The sequence below is a fragment of the Cygnus olor genome, chromosome Z, assembly GCF_009769625.2.
Source record: "Cygnus olor isolate bCygOlo1 chromosome Z, bCygOlo1.pri.v2, whole genome shotgun sequence".
Lineage (NCBI taxonomy): Eukaryota > Metazoa > Chordata > Aves > Anseriformes > Anatidae > Cygnus > Cygnus olor.
In genome coordinates this window covers 12387603-12403083 of record NC_049198.1, presented here as the reverse complement: position 1 = coordinate 12403083, position 15481 = coordinate 12387603, and the positions used below count along the sequence as shown (strand labels likewise).

General features: G+C 42.2%; 2 protein-coding genes across 16 annotated transcripts in view; one reads left to right on the top strand and one right to left on the bottom strand.

Annotated features, from left to right (window-relative positions):
- The window catches only part of SPEF2 (sperm flagellar 2), a 68093-nt gene extending 54787 nt beyond the window's left edge, over positions 1-13306 (bottom strand). For all 5 annotated transcript variants that reach the window (XR_005815514.1, XR_005815515.1, XM_040542193.1 and 2 more), the window contains exons 1-5: positions 13157-13306; positions 12425-12527; positions 4536-4788; positions 3056-3226; positions 473-613 (exon numbers count right to left, since the gene is read on the bottom strand). Coding sequence is in view for 3 of the 5 variants with exons in the window: in XM_040542193.1 (XP_040398127.1) it covers positions 473-613; positions 3056-3226; positions 4536-4788; positions 12425-12527; positions 13157-13283 (795 nt within the window). In the remaining 2 variants the exon portion in view is untranslated. The remainder of the gene's footprint in view (positions 1-472; positions 614-3055; positions 3227-4535; positions 4789-12424; positions 12528-13156) is intronic.
- PRLR (prolactin receptor) overlaps positions 13161-15481 on the top strand; it is a 166788-nt gene continuing 164467 nt past the window's right edge. For 10 of the 11 annotated variants that reach the window (XM_040542201.1, XM_040542207.1, XM_040542204.1 and 7 more), the window contains exons 1-2: positions 13161-13421; positions 15323-15405. The gene's annotated coding sequence lies outside the window, so the exon portion shown is untranslated. The remainder of the gene's footprint in view (positions 13422-15322; positions 15406-15481) is intronic. The other variant, XM_040542206.1, reaches the window with a different exon arrangement.

Genomic DNA, 15481 nt, shown 5'->3' with positions numbered 1-15481 from the left:
TTACTTTTTCCCTTTTTCCTATCTATACCTATGTTCAGACAAAATCCTAAATTTTTCCAGCTGTCCATTCTGCAGGATAATTACAATTTGCACAGGACTCTACTAGTTTGTATAATTCCTGCCATTCAGGGATTTTGAAATAAGATATTGTGGGCTATGTTCTGCTTTAACTAGCTTAAATTTATCCCTAATAGTTATTCAAGCAACTCTGTTTGGATACTCTACATTTAAAAGCATCTATCTATTTATGCAATAAGAACTTTCTCTTCCTTCAAAACAATTTTTCCTATGTAACAAATGTTGAATCACTCATATTTTGCCCAGTTCACACTGAGTCCACTACATAATTTCAAGAGTTGTATCAGCAGCTTTAGATGGCACAAGTACAGTATTCATAAGTGTAAATGCTCCCAGAAAATAACGTTTTCCCAGTTCATATAATTACCATTAATGAAATATAGATGATAGTTACCTCTGCTTCTCTTTTCTTCTTTAGCAATTTTTGGGCTTCAATAGCTTTTATCGTGTGGTTTGGTTGTGGCTTTGGAACCTGTATAATGGCTGCTTGAATCCTGGCCATTATTTCATTTTGTCTCCTTCTTCCTATGCGATGCTGAATATTCAACATAATGTGTTCAGATACTTGAGTTGAAACAAAACATACTATATTGATCTAATACACTATTTATTTACCCATGTAGGAAATGTGATTAACCCATAAGGAAAAAAAATCTTTTAGGAAGAAAAAAAAAAAAAGAGTGACAGAGAGAATAGCAAATGATTATTAAAAAAAAAAAAAAGGTTTCATTAAAATACCATGAAAGTTGTGGATGAACACCTCCCTGGAGGTGTTCAAGATCAGGCTGGACAAAGCCCCGGGCAACCTGATCTAGTGGGTGGCATCCCTGCCTATGGCAGGGATGTTGGAACTAGATGATCTTTAAGATCCTTTCCAACCCAAGCCGTTCTATGTTTCTATGATGAAACAGATGCATTTTAAGTTAAAGCATCACTCCACATTCAGAGTCATTTGACAGCTTTTCAATATGCTAGTACATATTCTCAATATTTGAGAATGAAGAAATATTTTAAGTACCAGTATCAGAAAATCTGATATATGCAGTTGGACTGGAAGATCTTTGAAGGTTCCTTCCAACTGAACTCTCCTATCCTATCCCATCCCATCCCATCCCATCCTATCCTATCCTATCCTATCCTATCCTATCCTATCCTATCCTATCCTATCCTAGCTATGCCTGCGTTAACAAAGGATGAGGTGCAACAAAAGCGTGTCTGTAAAAAACAAAACAAACCAAAAAAAAACAGTTTGTACTCAATGCCTGAGAGGCATTTAAAGGGTTGTATTAAATGTTAGCTCTAATCTAGCACCTGTTTCTGGTTAGAATTCAGAACAGAAACTGAAAAACACACATACTGTGATGCAATGCTACCACTCAATACTGAGTCTCAGATGATTAAGCATTAGCAAAAATTTAAATAACACCATTAAAGTGCACTACAGATACATGCAGTTAAAAGAAGAGTTGTGTGGGAAAAAACATTTTTCTACAAATGTTCAAAAAAAGCTAAAAAATAAATATTTATCATATCAAATAGAATTTTAAAAAATTCTTTAAAAAATATCTTGAAAATCTTTGGGATATTGTTCATATTTTCTTTTGTAGATACTTGAAGAGTAATTTCGTCATTTTTTTCCATTCTTGTTCTTGCAGTGGCAATAGAACAACTAAATAACCACTGAAAGACGCTTTTAATTAGCAGCTCCACAGAAAAGGATCTGAGGGTGTTGGTCGACAGAAAGTTGAAAGTGAGTCAACGGTGTACCCTGACAGCCAAAATGGCCAACTGTACCCTGGGGTGCATCAGGCATGGTATTGCTAGCTGTCTGAGGGAAGGGATTGTCACACTCTACTCTGTGCTGCTGCAGCCTCACAAGTACTACCTACAGCTTTGGGTGACACAATATAAGAAGGACATAAAACTATTAGAGAGTGTTCAAAGGAGGGCTACAGAGATGGTGAAGGGTGTGGAGGGGAAGACTTGTGAGGAACAGCTGAGGTCCCTTGCCAGAGGCCCAAAGAGAGCAGGCTGAGGGGCAGCCTCATGGTGGTGTGCAGTTTCCTCACGAGGGGAGTGGAGGCGCAGGCACTGAGCTCTGCTCTCTGGGGACAGCGACAGGACCCGAGGGAACGGCATGGAGCTGGGACAAGGGAGGTTCAAGTTGAATATTAGGAAAAGGTTCTTGACTGAGAGGGTGGTTGGGCACTGGGACAGGCTCCCCGGGGCAGTGGTCACAGCCCCAAGCCTGCCAGAGTTCCAGAAGAGTTTGGACTACGCTCTCAGACAAATGGGTTGATTTTTGGGTGGTCCTATGTGGAGCCAGGAGTTGGACTCAATGATCCATGTAGGTCCCTTGCAACTTGGGACATTCTTTTGTTCTTTGATTCTAGCCATACAAAACACTTCTCAAATTAGTCATTTTCTTATTCATCATGGCTTAATATTCCTCGACTAGACTGCCAATTCTTCTATATAAACTACAGCCCGTACTTTGGAAGAGTGTTCCCACATGCTGAAAAAATAGTTCATCTTTTTGATTTAATGAAAACATCTACACAGAGCTGGAAGATGCAATGAGGCCATCCATACCCACTATAGGTCCCCTTCCTTATGTTTTTATCCTACTTCTGAACAATGTTCCATCTTTTTCTTCAAAATGAAAAATTTCACAAACCTCCTTTATAAGAACACTTTAAACACTTGCAGTTGTGAAATTTACACTTTGTCTTCAAATTTATTAAGATTTTTCTTGCATGAAAACATGCAAATACCCTTAACATTAAGTATGTGATTTTGAAATATTAATGTTTTTAAGGGTCTTAAAAGACTGTATTGGCTATATATCTACACATAAATGCTTACTAAGAGCGCCCTCTTTCTTTGCTTTTCTGTAAACATGATGGGGCAGAACAACTATGTACGTGACCTTAAGAAAATACTTCTTCAGAAGTCTCTATTAAATGTAATTAGTCACCTTTTCAATGTCTTGGGCTCTTTGTTCCTCTCGAAGCTTCTGAACTTTCTGTTGTTCTAAAATATGTATACGAGCTATTTTATCTTCCATTGCTTTAGACTTCATTTCAAAATGTTCTGAAACCTGCTGTAGCTGCAAATCTGCCTGACGTGGTGTTAAAGATTTCAAACGCTGAAATTAAATTTCAAGATAATCAAGTCAGAAACAGTAAGAAAAATTGTATGTAAATGTGACAATTTTGCACTAGTTATCTCAAACTGTGTTTTCTGGTGTTAATATCCACAGAACAATATCTAAACATGGTGGAGTATTTTTTTTAAAAAAATAAAGGACCAGCTGTATTGAAAAGAACTTGCAGAATTGAACTTGAACAATGCCAGATGGAAATCTAAGACATTCAACTTAAACATAAGACAAAGTTTTTTCCCTGGAAATGTTGCTCAGTAATTTGCCCAGGTATTTTATGAAGTCTCCATCTTTGAAGATACTCAGAAACCAGCTGGACAAGGTCCTGAGCAACCTGACATAGTTAACTCTGGTTAGAGGAGCAGGGTGGCTGGATTATGTGACCTCCAGAGCTCCCTTCCAACCTCAACAATTTTATGATGAATGTATCTATTTACAGGAGCAATCTCAGTTGCTTTATCTTCTTTAAGCTATTCATATATGTGAAGGGATGTCGTGGCTGTTTGGTGCTATCTCTGCATTTGTTGGTACACTTTATGTTTTGTTAGGCTGTGTGCTAGAAAAAATGTGAAGTTTCACCCAGCTGAATTTGATTTGTGATGTGTGGCTTCTTAAAGATTGCTCGTCCTGGTAACAAATTATGGTCTGCACATGCTGAACATTACTGTTGAAGATGAGAAGAATGTCTTTAACAGAATGTACTACTTGGATAATGCCTTCCTTTTAGATACTCTCTTTGCCTTTTTTTTTTTTTCCTCTTTGCATTATTCAGCATACAGTTACTCAGCCAGCTGGAGTCTAGTATAAATATATGGGGAGAAAGGTAACAGAAGGAATCAAACCACCATGGCACATAGCTCAACACAGCTTAATTTCCCCTTCAGGAAACATTTATACCTAAGTTCAAACCTCGACTGCAATGCAGTCTGCAATCTGTACTGATCAAATAAGTAAGACAGCAGTCACTGAACAACTACTAGTCTTTGTTGCTATACATATTTTAAGGCTGGAAAGCAGGTAACACAGAATAAGCCAAAACAAAGGAACACAAAACAAAGGAACAAAAAGGAACACAGATGGTCATTATCCTCATGAATCACAGATAAACCAGGTAATCCCAGTGTCTATGTATAGGACATGGCAAAGGATTTCATCTTTTCCATAGAAGCACTCTGGTTTTGAACAAGAAATCTAAAAAGCGGGGAGGTGAAGCATGAAATATGCTTGAGAGGTACGCGTAAATAAGCTACCTTATTTTCCTATACATTTATAAAAAAATGGCATAGTTAGCTACCTCTTGATACAAAACACTTCCAATGGACTTGAGCCTTGCAGGTGCTGTAGGTCTCATTGCTTCCATGGCTACTGCAGTGAGCTTTGTCTTTCTCTTTTTTTCTAAAGCAATATACAATTCATACAAAAGCTTTGTTGCAGCCCCATGCTGCCCCGTCATGATGTCTTGGGCCACATTTTCATTAAACTGTACATCAAGGAGGTGAAGTGTGGGTTCCAGGAGAGAAAAATTGTTAAGTTTTGCACTTGCAACCCTATGTGATTAAAAACAAAGAAAAAATCAAAACTTAAACATACTTTCAATTCCAACTTGCTGCAATAAGCATTGTCATTATATGTATCTCATATCAAGATAGGAGGGAAAAAAAAAAAAAACACAGCGGACTTCCTTAGAGTGACGTGATACACATTTTGTTTTAGATTTTATACTGTAGTACATGCAAATAGATTGGCCTACTAGGAATAACTTTGGGGAAAAAATAGAAGACATATATATATAAATCTTGATGCATGCACACAAGAAGTACAACTGACAGTGAAAGCTTACTACAAATTGCAGCTAAAAGTATACCATCCACAAAAGGTACAAGGAACTAGAATGAAGTTTATTAAACTGTATCAATCCATGTGAGCTCTAACCAGCCAAAATACAGGAAATTAAATATATATATATATATATATATATATATATATAATCTATTAACCCTCACAACATCTTGTCACATTTCTTCCCCAATAAAAAGAAATGGACACATGGCTTGGTGTAGCGTTGAAAAATAAAGACTGTAGTCCCAATGAGCAAAATTTACATTCGAAAAATAAATGGTGGATTCCAGATTAATTATTTTTCTTGATGTATAGATTCTCCTGTGGAAACACTTGAGATCAGTAGATAGGCCAAAAAAAGAAGAAATTATCAATATTTCACAATTAACACACTATCAGATTTCATTCAGCAAATCCATAACTACTGGCTGAGTCAGAACATTTCTATGCTGCTCTATCACTTAACTTCACAATAGTTCATTTATATGAACCAACAAGGTTTTGAGGTCAGTAGAGCAACAGCATAATTCTACAAAAATGTTGAATTTTAACTTGAAGAACTCCTGGTCACACAGAATTCACCGTATTCCTAGATAAAACAGTCCTGGAGTTAATCAATCTCACTATAACAATCCTTGCCTTATTTGTTATACAATTATATATAAATGTAGCTTACAACTATTGAACATCTTTCTGCAACTGATTCAAGGTTAAGGTGACACCTACTGTCAGAAATCTTGCATGCACTGAAAAGCTGCAGTGACATGACCTCTTAATTTTTTTATTGTGTAAACAGATCAGATGGAAATTCTTAAACCTGCTTGATAATACAAAGATGTTCTAAACCTTATCTCAAGATCATTTTCAGAGATAGACAAAACTATAATATTTCGTTTTTCAAACACGGACGGACTAACTGGAGGATGTTTTCCAGTAGTATTCCTTTCAAAAAGGTAGTACCACTTCCTCAACTATTATTCCCTTGCTTTTATGTCTATATATATATGCCTATACTCTATATAAAGAACTGCACAACATAAGCAGCTAATATAGTTAAGCATAACTTGAGAGGGTCATCAAAATGACCACCCATTCTTTTCAGTTATTACTTTCTAGATTACAGTTGCCCATACTACAAAAGGAATTTACATTTCCTCCACTGCCACCCCAATAGGTACCATCTTCCCTTGGTGTGTACTAAAACATACTAAAGTGATGACAGTTTACCAAATGACCCTTGAATGATATAGTACACTCAAAAATTAAAAGTATTACTTTATAGATAACTAGTAAGATTTGTCAAGCACGGGTTCTTCCAAGATTCCAGGACTACATAATGACTATTACACAGAAATAATTGCCTTTAATGTGCGGGAGGAATATCTTGGAACTGAGGAAATATTGCCTCAGTTCTCAGTAGCTGTTAAAAGATCTATGTCACTAGCTAATACAAAAGGAAGAGAAAGCAGAAAATATCAAAATATCTTGATGAAGTCATGGAATATCATGGTAAAGAATACAGCATTCCTTCCTCTCATGTTGGATATTTCAGGACCTTAATAATTGTTATGGCATTTTGCTTGACCTCCTCCAATATATCCAGGTCATTCTTGTACTTGGGAACCCCAAACTGCACACAGCATTTCAGACAACGTCTCACCAGGGCTGAGTAGAGCGTAAGTACCACCTTCTTCACAGAATCAGGGAATGGTTGAGGTTGGAAGAGACCTCCAGAGATCATCTAGTCCAACGCCCCTGCTCAAGCAGGGTCACCTAGAGCATGTTACACTGGATCACACCCAGGCAGGTTTTGAATATCTCCAAAGGAGACTCCACAACCTCTCTGGGCTGTATGTTCTACTGCTCTGTCACCCTCCTCATACATTCCCTTCCCAAGGGACCTTAAAGACCATCTAGTTCCAACCCTCCTGACATAGGCAGGAATGCCAGCCACTAGATCAGGTTGCCCAGAGCCCCATCCAGCCTGGTCTTGAACACCTCCAGGGATGGCGCAGCCACAGCTTCTCTGGGCAGCCTGTGCCAGTGTCTCACCACATTCTAAGTGAAGAATTTCCTGCTAACATCTAATTTAATCTCACCTCTTTCAGTTTAAAACCATTCCACCTTGTTATCTGCCTTGTTATCTTCCACATTATCTGCCCAAGTAAAAATTCACACCATCTTTTTTATAAGCACCATTTAAGTATTGAAAAGCTGCAATGAGGTCTCCCCAGAGTTTCATCTTCTCCAGGCTGAACATCCTTAGCTCTCTCAGCCCTTCTTCACTGGAGAGCAGCTCCAGCCATCTGATCGTCTTCATGGACCTCCTCTGGACCCGCTCTAACAGCCCCATGTCCTTCTTGTGCTGGGGGCCCCAGCCCTGGATGCAACACTCCGGGTGGGGCCTCACAAGGGCAGAGCAGAGGGGCACAATCCCCTCCCTCCACCTGCTGCCCACCCCTCTGTTGGTGCAGCCCAGGACGCAGTCGGCCTTCTGGGCTGCAGGCACACACTGCTGGCTCATGTCGAGCTTTTTGTCCACCAGAGCCCTCAAGTCCTTCTCTGCAGAGCTGCTCTCAGTGGGTTCTTCTCCCAGTCTGTGCTCATGTCTGGGATTGCCCTGACCCAGGTGCAGCACCTTGCACTTGGACTTGTTGAACCTCATGCAGTTCACATGGACCCACTTCTCAAGTTTGGCCAGGTCCCTTTGGATGGCACCTCTTCCTTCTTTGGTATCAACTGCACCACTCAGCTTGACGTCATCTGCAAACTTGCTGAGCGTGCACTTGATCCCACTGTCTATGTTGTCAATAAAGATATTAAACAGCCCCGGTCCTGCGACAGACCCCTGAGGGACACTGCGCATCACTGGCCTCCACCTGGACATAGAGATATTGACCACCATTCTCTGTGTGTAGCCGTCAAGCAAATTCCTCATCCACGGGATGGTTCACCCTTCAAATCCATCTCTCTTCAATTTGGAGATCAGGATGTCATGTTGGACCATGTTAAAAGCCTTACAGAAGTCCAGGTAGACGACATCAGTCAACTGATGCACTCACTCCATCACAGAAGGCCACCAGATTGGTCAGGTATGATTTGCCCTTGGTGAAGCCATGCTGGCTGTCTCGGATCACCTCCTTGTCCTGCATGTGCCTTGACACTGCACCAGTGACTTCACCTGACTGCTAGGACTTTTCAGATATGATGGAGAGAGGCTTGGCAACCCCATCAGCTAGTGCCATCAGGACCCTGCGATGCATGGCATCAGGGCCCATAGACTTGTACCTGTTCAGTTTCATCAGGTCATCTCGAACCTGCTCTTCACTTAAGCTTGGAGGGACTTTGCTCCCCCACCCTCAGGTACAGGGAAATGAGAGACATGGGAAGCCTGACTGGCAGTGAAGACTGAGGTAACGAAGTTGAGCACCTCAGCCTTCTCCATGTCTGTCATTACCAGTTCTCCCTTCTCATCCATCAGAGGGGACACACTCTCCTTGGCCTTTCTTTTCTGGCCAATGTACCTACAGAATCCCTTCTTGTTATTCTTTGCATCCCTTGCCAAGCTCAGTTCCATCTGTGCCTTGGCTTTCCTGATCCCATCCCTGAATACCTGTACTCTTATACCCTGAATACCTGTACTCTGTAGCAACCCTGTACTCTTCCCAGGCTTCATGTCCCTGCTTCCACTGCCTGTGCATTTCCTTCTTGCACCTCAGTCTGACCAGCAGGTCCTTGCTCAGCCATCCCAGCTGTCTGCCTTCCCTGCTTGCTTTCTTACATGGGGAATGGAGAATTCTTGTGCTCTGGGGAAAACACCCTTAAAGAGTGGCTAGCTCTGTTTTGCTTCTTTGTCCCTAAGGACAGTGTCCCAAGTGATCCCATCCACTAGCTATTTATATGGCTGGAATTTTGCTCTTTGGAAGTTCAGGGTACTGACTTTGCTCTTTGCCAGGCCCATATTCCTCATGATCAATAACTCAAAATTCAACCTTTGTTGGAGGATGACAAAAGTCAAGATAAGCAGCACATACTGATCTTCCCTCATCCACTGAGCCCATCACCTCATTGCAGAAGACTGTTGTCAGGTTAGTTAGGCATGATTTCCCCTTCATAAAGCCATGGTGATAACTCCCAGTCATCTTCTTGTCCTTAATATGCTTGGAAAATGTTCCCACACACATTTGTTCCATCAGTTTTCAGGAACTGAGGCGAGGCTGACTATCTTGTTCATGATCAATTCCTCTTTCTTGCTTTCCTTGAAGAGAGGAGTGAGATTTCCAGTCCTAAGAAATCTCCTCCAGTCACCATCACCTTTCAAAGATAATTGAGAGTGACCTAGAAGTGACATCAGCCAGGGCCGTCAGCATTTGTGGGTACCTCCCATAGACTTGTGTATTTGTACCTTATTTAAATGTTCCTTAAGCCGATCCTCTTCCACCAAAAGTTTTCCTGCTAGTCTTAGGGGACTGGGATTCCTGAAGGCAAGTTTCACCAGCACAGACCGAGACAGAGAAGACTTTAAGTACTTCAAACTCTTCTTTTTTCCCCCCACTAGATCCTGTGCCCCATTCAGCAGTAAGATCATGTTTTTCCTATTCTTCATTTTGCTGCGGAGATACCTGTAAAAGCCCTTTTGTTTGCCCTTCATGTCCCTCGCCAGTTTTAATTCTAGATGGGCTTTGGCTTCCCTAAAGCCTCCTGTGTACGCTCAGACACTGTTTTTCAAGTCCTTGTCCACCCAACACTACTTCCACATCTTGTATGCTTTCGTTTTGTGTTTCAGTTTATTCAAGAGATCCTTGTTCATCCATTCAGGCCTCCTGCTGCCTTCATTGATTTTCTTCACAATGAGATGGACTATTCTCATACTTGAAGGTGGTGACCCTTGAATAAAAATTCAGCCACTTGTCCTGGACCCCTCTACTCTCCAGGAGTGATTTGCGTAGGATTCTTCCAAACAGGTCCCTGAACAAGCTTCCATGAAACCTATGGTTGTGATACTGTTTTCAGCTTGTTCCCTCCTCTCAGAATCCTGAGATCACTATCTCAGGGTCTCTGCAGTCAGTGCTGCCCGACCTCCCTCATTTGTACATATTAGGTCTAGTAGAACATGTCCCTTCTTCAGCCCCTCAACCACCTGTCTCAGAAAGTTACCATTGATGCACTCCAGTATCCTAACAGATTGCTCGTGTATGGCTGCATTGCCTTTCCAGCAGATAACAACTTGTTTAAAGTCTCCTATTCTGACTAAGATCTGTGAACATGAGAATTCTTGCAGCTGTCTCAAGAAGATCCTAGGTACTTCTTCCTACTCAAGGAGGTTTTGGTGGTTCCCATCTCTTCCTAGCAGTCCTCCATCTTCAGAGAGGATCCTGTGATTGTAGAAAACAAATTCCTATTGTTGACAGCAGCTGCACAACCAGTTGTTGACCTGTAGGATCCACCCACTCCCCACCAAGTTCTTCCACCTCACCAGCAGAATTGAGGAAAAAAGTGCCTAGAGCCCCACGCCTCTCACTTTTACTCCAGAAACACATGGCCACTCTTGATATACTCCAGGCCTCCGTGACGGCATCCTTGGTATCCACACAGAAGAGCAGCACGGGTTACAATCCTAGGGCTGGATGAGCAGTCCTGGACCCAAGCCTCTAGCAAGTAGAAAACCTTCCTAGCTAGCACATGAGGACAGAAGATGGGGGCCTCCATCTACAGAAGAAAATCTCCCACTGCTATTACTTAGTGCTTCCTCTTGGTGATCCTGTGTGTTCAAGATTAGCCACCTCCGATGCTTTGCTGCACAGCCTCAGAGTCCCCAGCCTCTCATCTGCTACTGAAACTGTTTTGCAGCTGTGGATCAACAGGTAAAGCATGAGCCTTTCTTCTCTTGCCAGAAGGCACAAGCTGCCAGTTATCTCCATTTCCCAGCCCTACAAACACAGACTCTGCCTGCCTCTTCCTCAGTACAGCTGAGGGGTCAAGTTTCTGTATCTGCAGTGTCTCAGAGAAGATCCAGTCAATCTCCTTTTCACTATCTGTGATGCTGCATCTCCTTCTGCAGCAGTTCTACTTAGTTATACAGATCCTCTGCCAGCACACACCTCTGCAGGCAAAGATACCATCTCCCTCCATCTAATGCTCAGCAAAGAGTCTGGACATCCCTAAAGCCTGAGACATGGAAAATTGTCTCCTTTCCCTGAAGATCAATCTGATTTGAGGTATGACATTCTGGGGTTGTTGCTCCAGATCACACCCTGTTGTGCATCACAACATCTGCTGAGAACGCATACACTGTCTCAGCAGAGTTTCTAAACCCTCTTGCATCTGTTGAAAGGGTGCTTGATCTTCCCTAATGAGAAGTCATCTGGGAACAAAAGCTCAGAGTATCCTTTTACCAGGAATAGTTGATAGAGCTTTTTAGATGTTGCTAGAGCTTGTAGAAGTAAAAACCTCCTTAAGCTATCAGTGGGTACCCTAATGTTCTTCGAAGAGCCCCCAGGAGTGCTTCAGTGTTCTGAAATATTCCCAAATGATCTAGAATTTTGAGAAACAGAAGCCAGAAACTGCTGTCTGCCTATTAGCTGCACTCAAGCTTCCCTTCTACAAGTTGGTAGGACTTGAATAGGAAAGGGTACAAATAAATGAGAAGTGCAGAGAACACAAAAGAGATTCAGAAGGAACAGGAAGAGGATGCACAGCCTGGCACATCTCTTCTATCTGTGCACCATGGTCTATCTTTTGCCATAATGGTGCATAAGCCAGGGAACCCCATGAACTACCTCATGAACATACCAAGCCTCACAGACCTGCAAATTTTTCACCTTTCTCTTTTGTGGGTTGTTTTTTTTTTTAATTCTTCACCATGGATATTCCACCAGATTATTTATAAATGTATGAATTATTATATTATCTTTTCCCAGGGCTTTACTCAGAACCTCACAACACATCACCACCATTTCTATTTTACTGAAGTATATGTTCACCACCATACCAGACTTCAGTATCCCGGGCTTCATTCAGCTTATGGGGAGAGTGTCAGAATCTCCAGTGTTAAAGACATTCTGAAGGACTTCTATCATTCTGTGACTTGTAGAACCTTTGATCTAGCCTGCTACTATCTTAGTTACAATCATAATGTGTAATTTTTGTAAAGTAGTATGATCAACTTTGGAAACAGGAAGCTTGGCTGTGCATCAAATAGAAGTAGTTTTTGACTTATTGATAGTTGCATCAAATTTTGGTAAATTCCAGATGTCTTTTCCACTCTGCATTAGCAAATTCCAAGTGAAAAAATGAATATTTTGTCTAATTTCTGCAAGAGACATGTTATCCATATGTACTGACCTGCTCTGTGAAAATTTATTAAAGTCATCCTGAAGGCCGTATTTGTGTAGAAGTTCTCCAAGGAGGTAGCCATTAGAAAATTCTTCAGCAAATGATCCTGGAACTAAGTTGTTTATTTTTCCCAAAAAGAATAACATAATTAAAATAATTCATACTTTAATTTTAATATTACCTTTGTTTTTATGACAAAATCAAGTACAAGCCTCATTAAATAATTAAAAAGAATTTTAGGAGCTGCCAGTGACTTTTTAAGCCAGTAACAGATTTTCTTTCAGTGCAGTTCTTTTGCAACATAAGCTTTCCGCAATCAATTAATACTCCTTTTTGGTGTTGAAAATCAAACTTTGTCGTGGTTGTCATTGAGACAATGGCAACAGTGATAAATGATAATTGTTAAGTTTTCTGTTAGAAAGTTTAAACAAAGAGATCTGCTGCGCTTCCACGGAAAGCTGCTTGCTCTCGTGGAACAGCTGCTTCTCCAAAGCCAGCACCACACCTGCCATCCCAAACGGGGCAGTGATTAATACAACTGTGTCCTCTGGAGCGGACATCCATCCTCCCCTCGCACCTCCTGAGCTTCTGTGGCGCCTGACGGAGCACCAGCCCCCCCCGAAGGCCACCCACCCTCCTGAGGGCGCCCCTCAGCACCCCCGCGAGGAAACCGCCGGGCAGCGGGACTTATCCCGCGGGACACCCCCACGGCCGCAGGGTTTAGGGTCTCGCTGCACTCACCGACGCTGCGGGAGAGCCTCACCTCCCCGTTGAGCCACCCGCACAGCAGCCCCGCCATCACCGCCGGCCGCCCCCGCCCAGCCTGGCACCGCGTCCCGTTGCCACGGCGACCGGGAGCCCGGCGCATGCGCGAAGAGGGGGTGGCGGCCTTCCCCCCCCCCCCCGCCCCTCCCGCCCCTCCCGCCCGCTCTCTCTGCCCCGCGGAGGGCCGCGCACGCGCCGCAGGTGTGGCGGGTGTGGCCGGGGCGGGGAGGCGAGGAGGAAGGTGAGCGCGCCGGAGGGGCGGGGGGAGGAGGGGAGAAGGGGGGGGGCGAATGCGCGTGCCCGCCTCCGCCGCGAGCGGCGCGCACGCGCGCACGGCCGTTGGCCGGCCGTTACCGCCTCGTTGGGCGGGAGCGGGCTCAGGGGAGCCTCGTGGGTCTGAGGCGGGGTGGGGGGGGGGGGAGTGTTGCTCCAGTCGCAGGGGGCTGCCGTCCTGCTGGGCGCCCCTCTGCCCTTCTCCCCTCCCCGCTTTTGTTTAATAAGGTGTCACTGCTACCCCGCTCCGCCCCGGCCGCCGGTGGCTGAGTTGTTTGCCGTGTTGGCGCTTCGCAGACAGGGACTCGGGCTGAGAAGCGTTCTGTCAGGAGAAGAGAATGAGCCCGGGATACATTTTCCACGATTTAGAACGCCAAACCGCACGAATTGTCGCATTGGCTCGATGGGGAAGGGGGGAGGGAGCGCAAAAAGTGAAAATGCTGAGGGGGGGGGGGGGGGAAATCACTGCCAGTTCGAAGCGTGTGCTACACGTTAGCAAGGCTGTTTTTCAACAGTGCCCCTTGTGTAAGGAGTCTGAGGCATCTGTGTGCCAGTACAGCTCCTCGCGGGGCTCTGAGCTCGGCCAGTTTGGGGCATTTCAAGATTGCTTTGAAATCATCGCCTCTTATTGCATTACTTCTCTTTTTACTGGGTCATCCTTGTTTTAGTATCACGTTGAAATAAATACTTTGAGAAGTTTTGGTCGTTTTAAAGAGTGTGCTACAAAAATGTAGAAATAGAGAAGAGATCTACGTCTGGAAAATGCATTGTACCCCATAGGAATTTAAATTCTTTCTTTCCAGGAATATCTGAAGTAGATTGAAGTTTTCAAGTGTCTTTCACTGCAATACAGAATCCTAAAGGATGACTTAATCTAGAGAAGAGCAAGAGGGTCTAGTGGTTAATGATAGGCAGACAACAAACTAAACATTTTTCCAAAGTGACAATTATAGATATTTGACATGACTTTGAATATTATAGATTCTGTACCTTTAGAAGTCTTTTGATTAAATCGCTGTGCTTTTACAGAAGGTGTGCTTTAAATCAAAATAAATTACTAGTTTTGTTAGAAGAAAGGTATAACTGAGCTGTTTATGTCTTAAGATTGTAAAGTTAGTGGCACATGAATGAATAAAGTAACAAACTTCAAGAGAGGGGAAGTACTTTCAGGGCAGATTTTGTATCCTTTTGAAGTTACAAAGTTTTGTGCACGTGGTAAACTATAAAATTACCCACACTTTAGAGGAAGTAGAAACCTTTATTGTTTTTTTTCTAATACAGTGTTCTTAGTGAGAGTATCTACCATGTGACTGTGTTTTTGATATGTCAAAGAACAAAGAAGAGATTTGTTTTTGTTTCATTGCGGAATTCTTTCCTCAGCTCCAGTAATTACATATATATATATATAGAGAGAGAGAGTTACATATATATATATATTACATATATATACATATGTAATATATATATAATTACATACATATATATATTTAAATATACTTAAATTTTGCTGTAAATAGTTATTTATATTAAGTTTAGAACTACTTTCCATATAACCTCTGACTTTGACAAGCTGATAGTTATTGTATCTCTAGGAATTTTAATGGATTTTTTTCAAATCTATTATCATAAGCAGTGGATCTGTAACATTGGTTTGATCTGCTCTGGTGGACATAATAAAATCCTACTCAGATAAGCTAGATTTGTGAGAAATGTGGAATCCTTCATATGTTTAAATTCAGTAGTGGTTTGCTGTTTCATCTAAACCTGTCTTAGCTCTTAATAAATTAAAGTAGCTTTCTAACAGAATTCTGAGTAGCGATAGGATGTTGTAGTAATCAATTTTTCCTTCATTGTCTCCCTGATTTAAAGAACTTGGAAAGATGTCTGCATTCTGCACTGTGAAAGCTGAGTCTGCAGTGTTTAAAGGAAAATACTTGCAGACAGCAAGTAAGGTAACTTTTTCCCTAATTCTGCCTTTCCTGAAACTGCTGACATTTACTTTTTTTTAATAAGGTGGGTTTTGTGTTT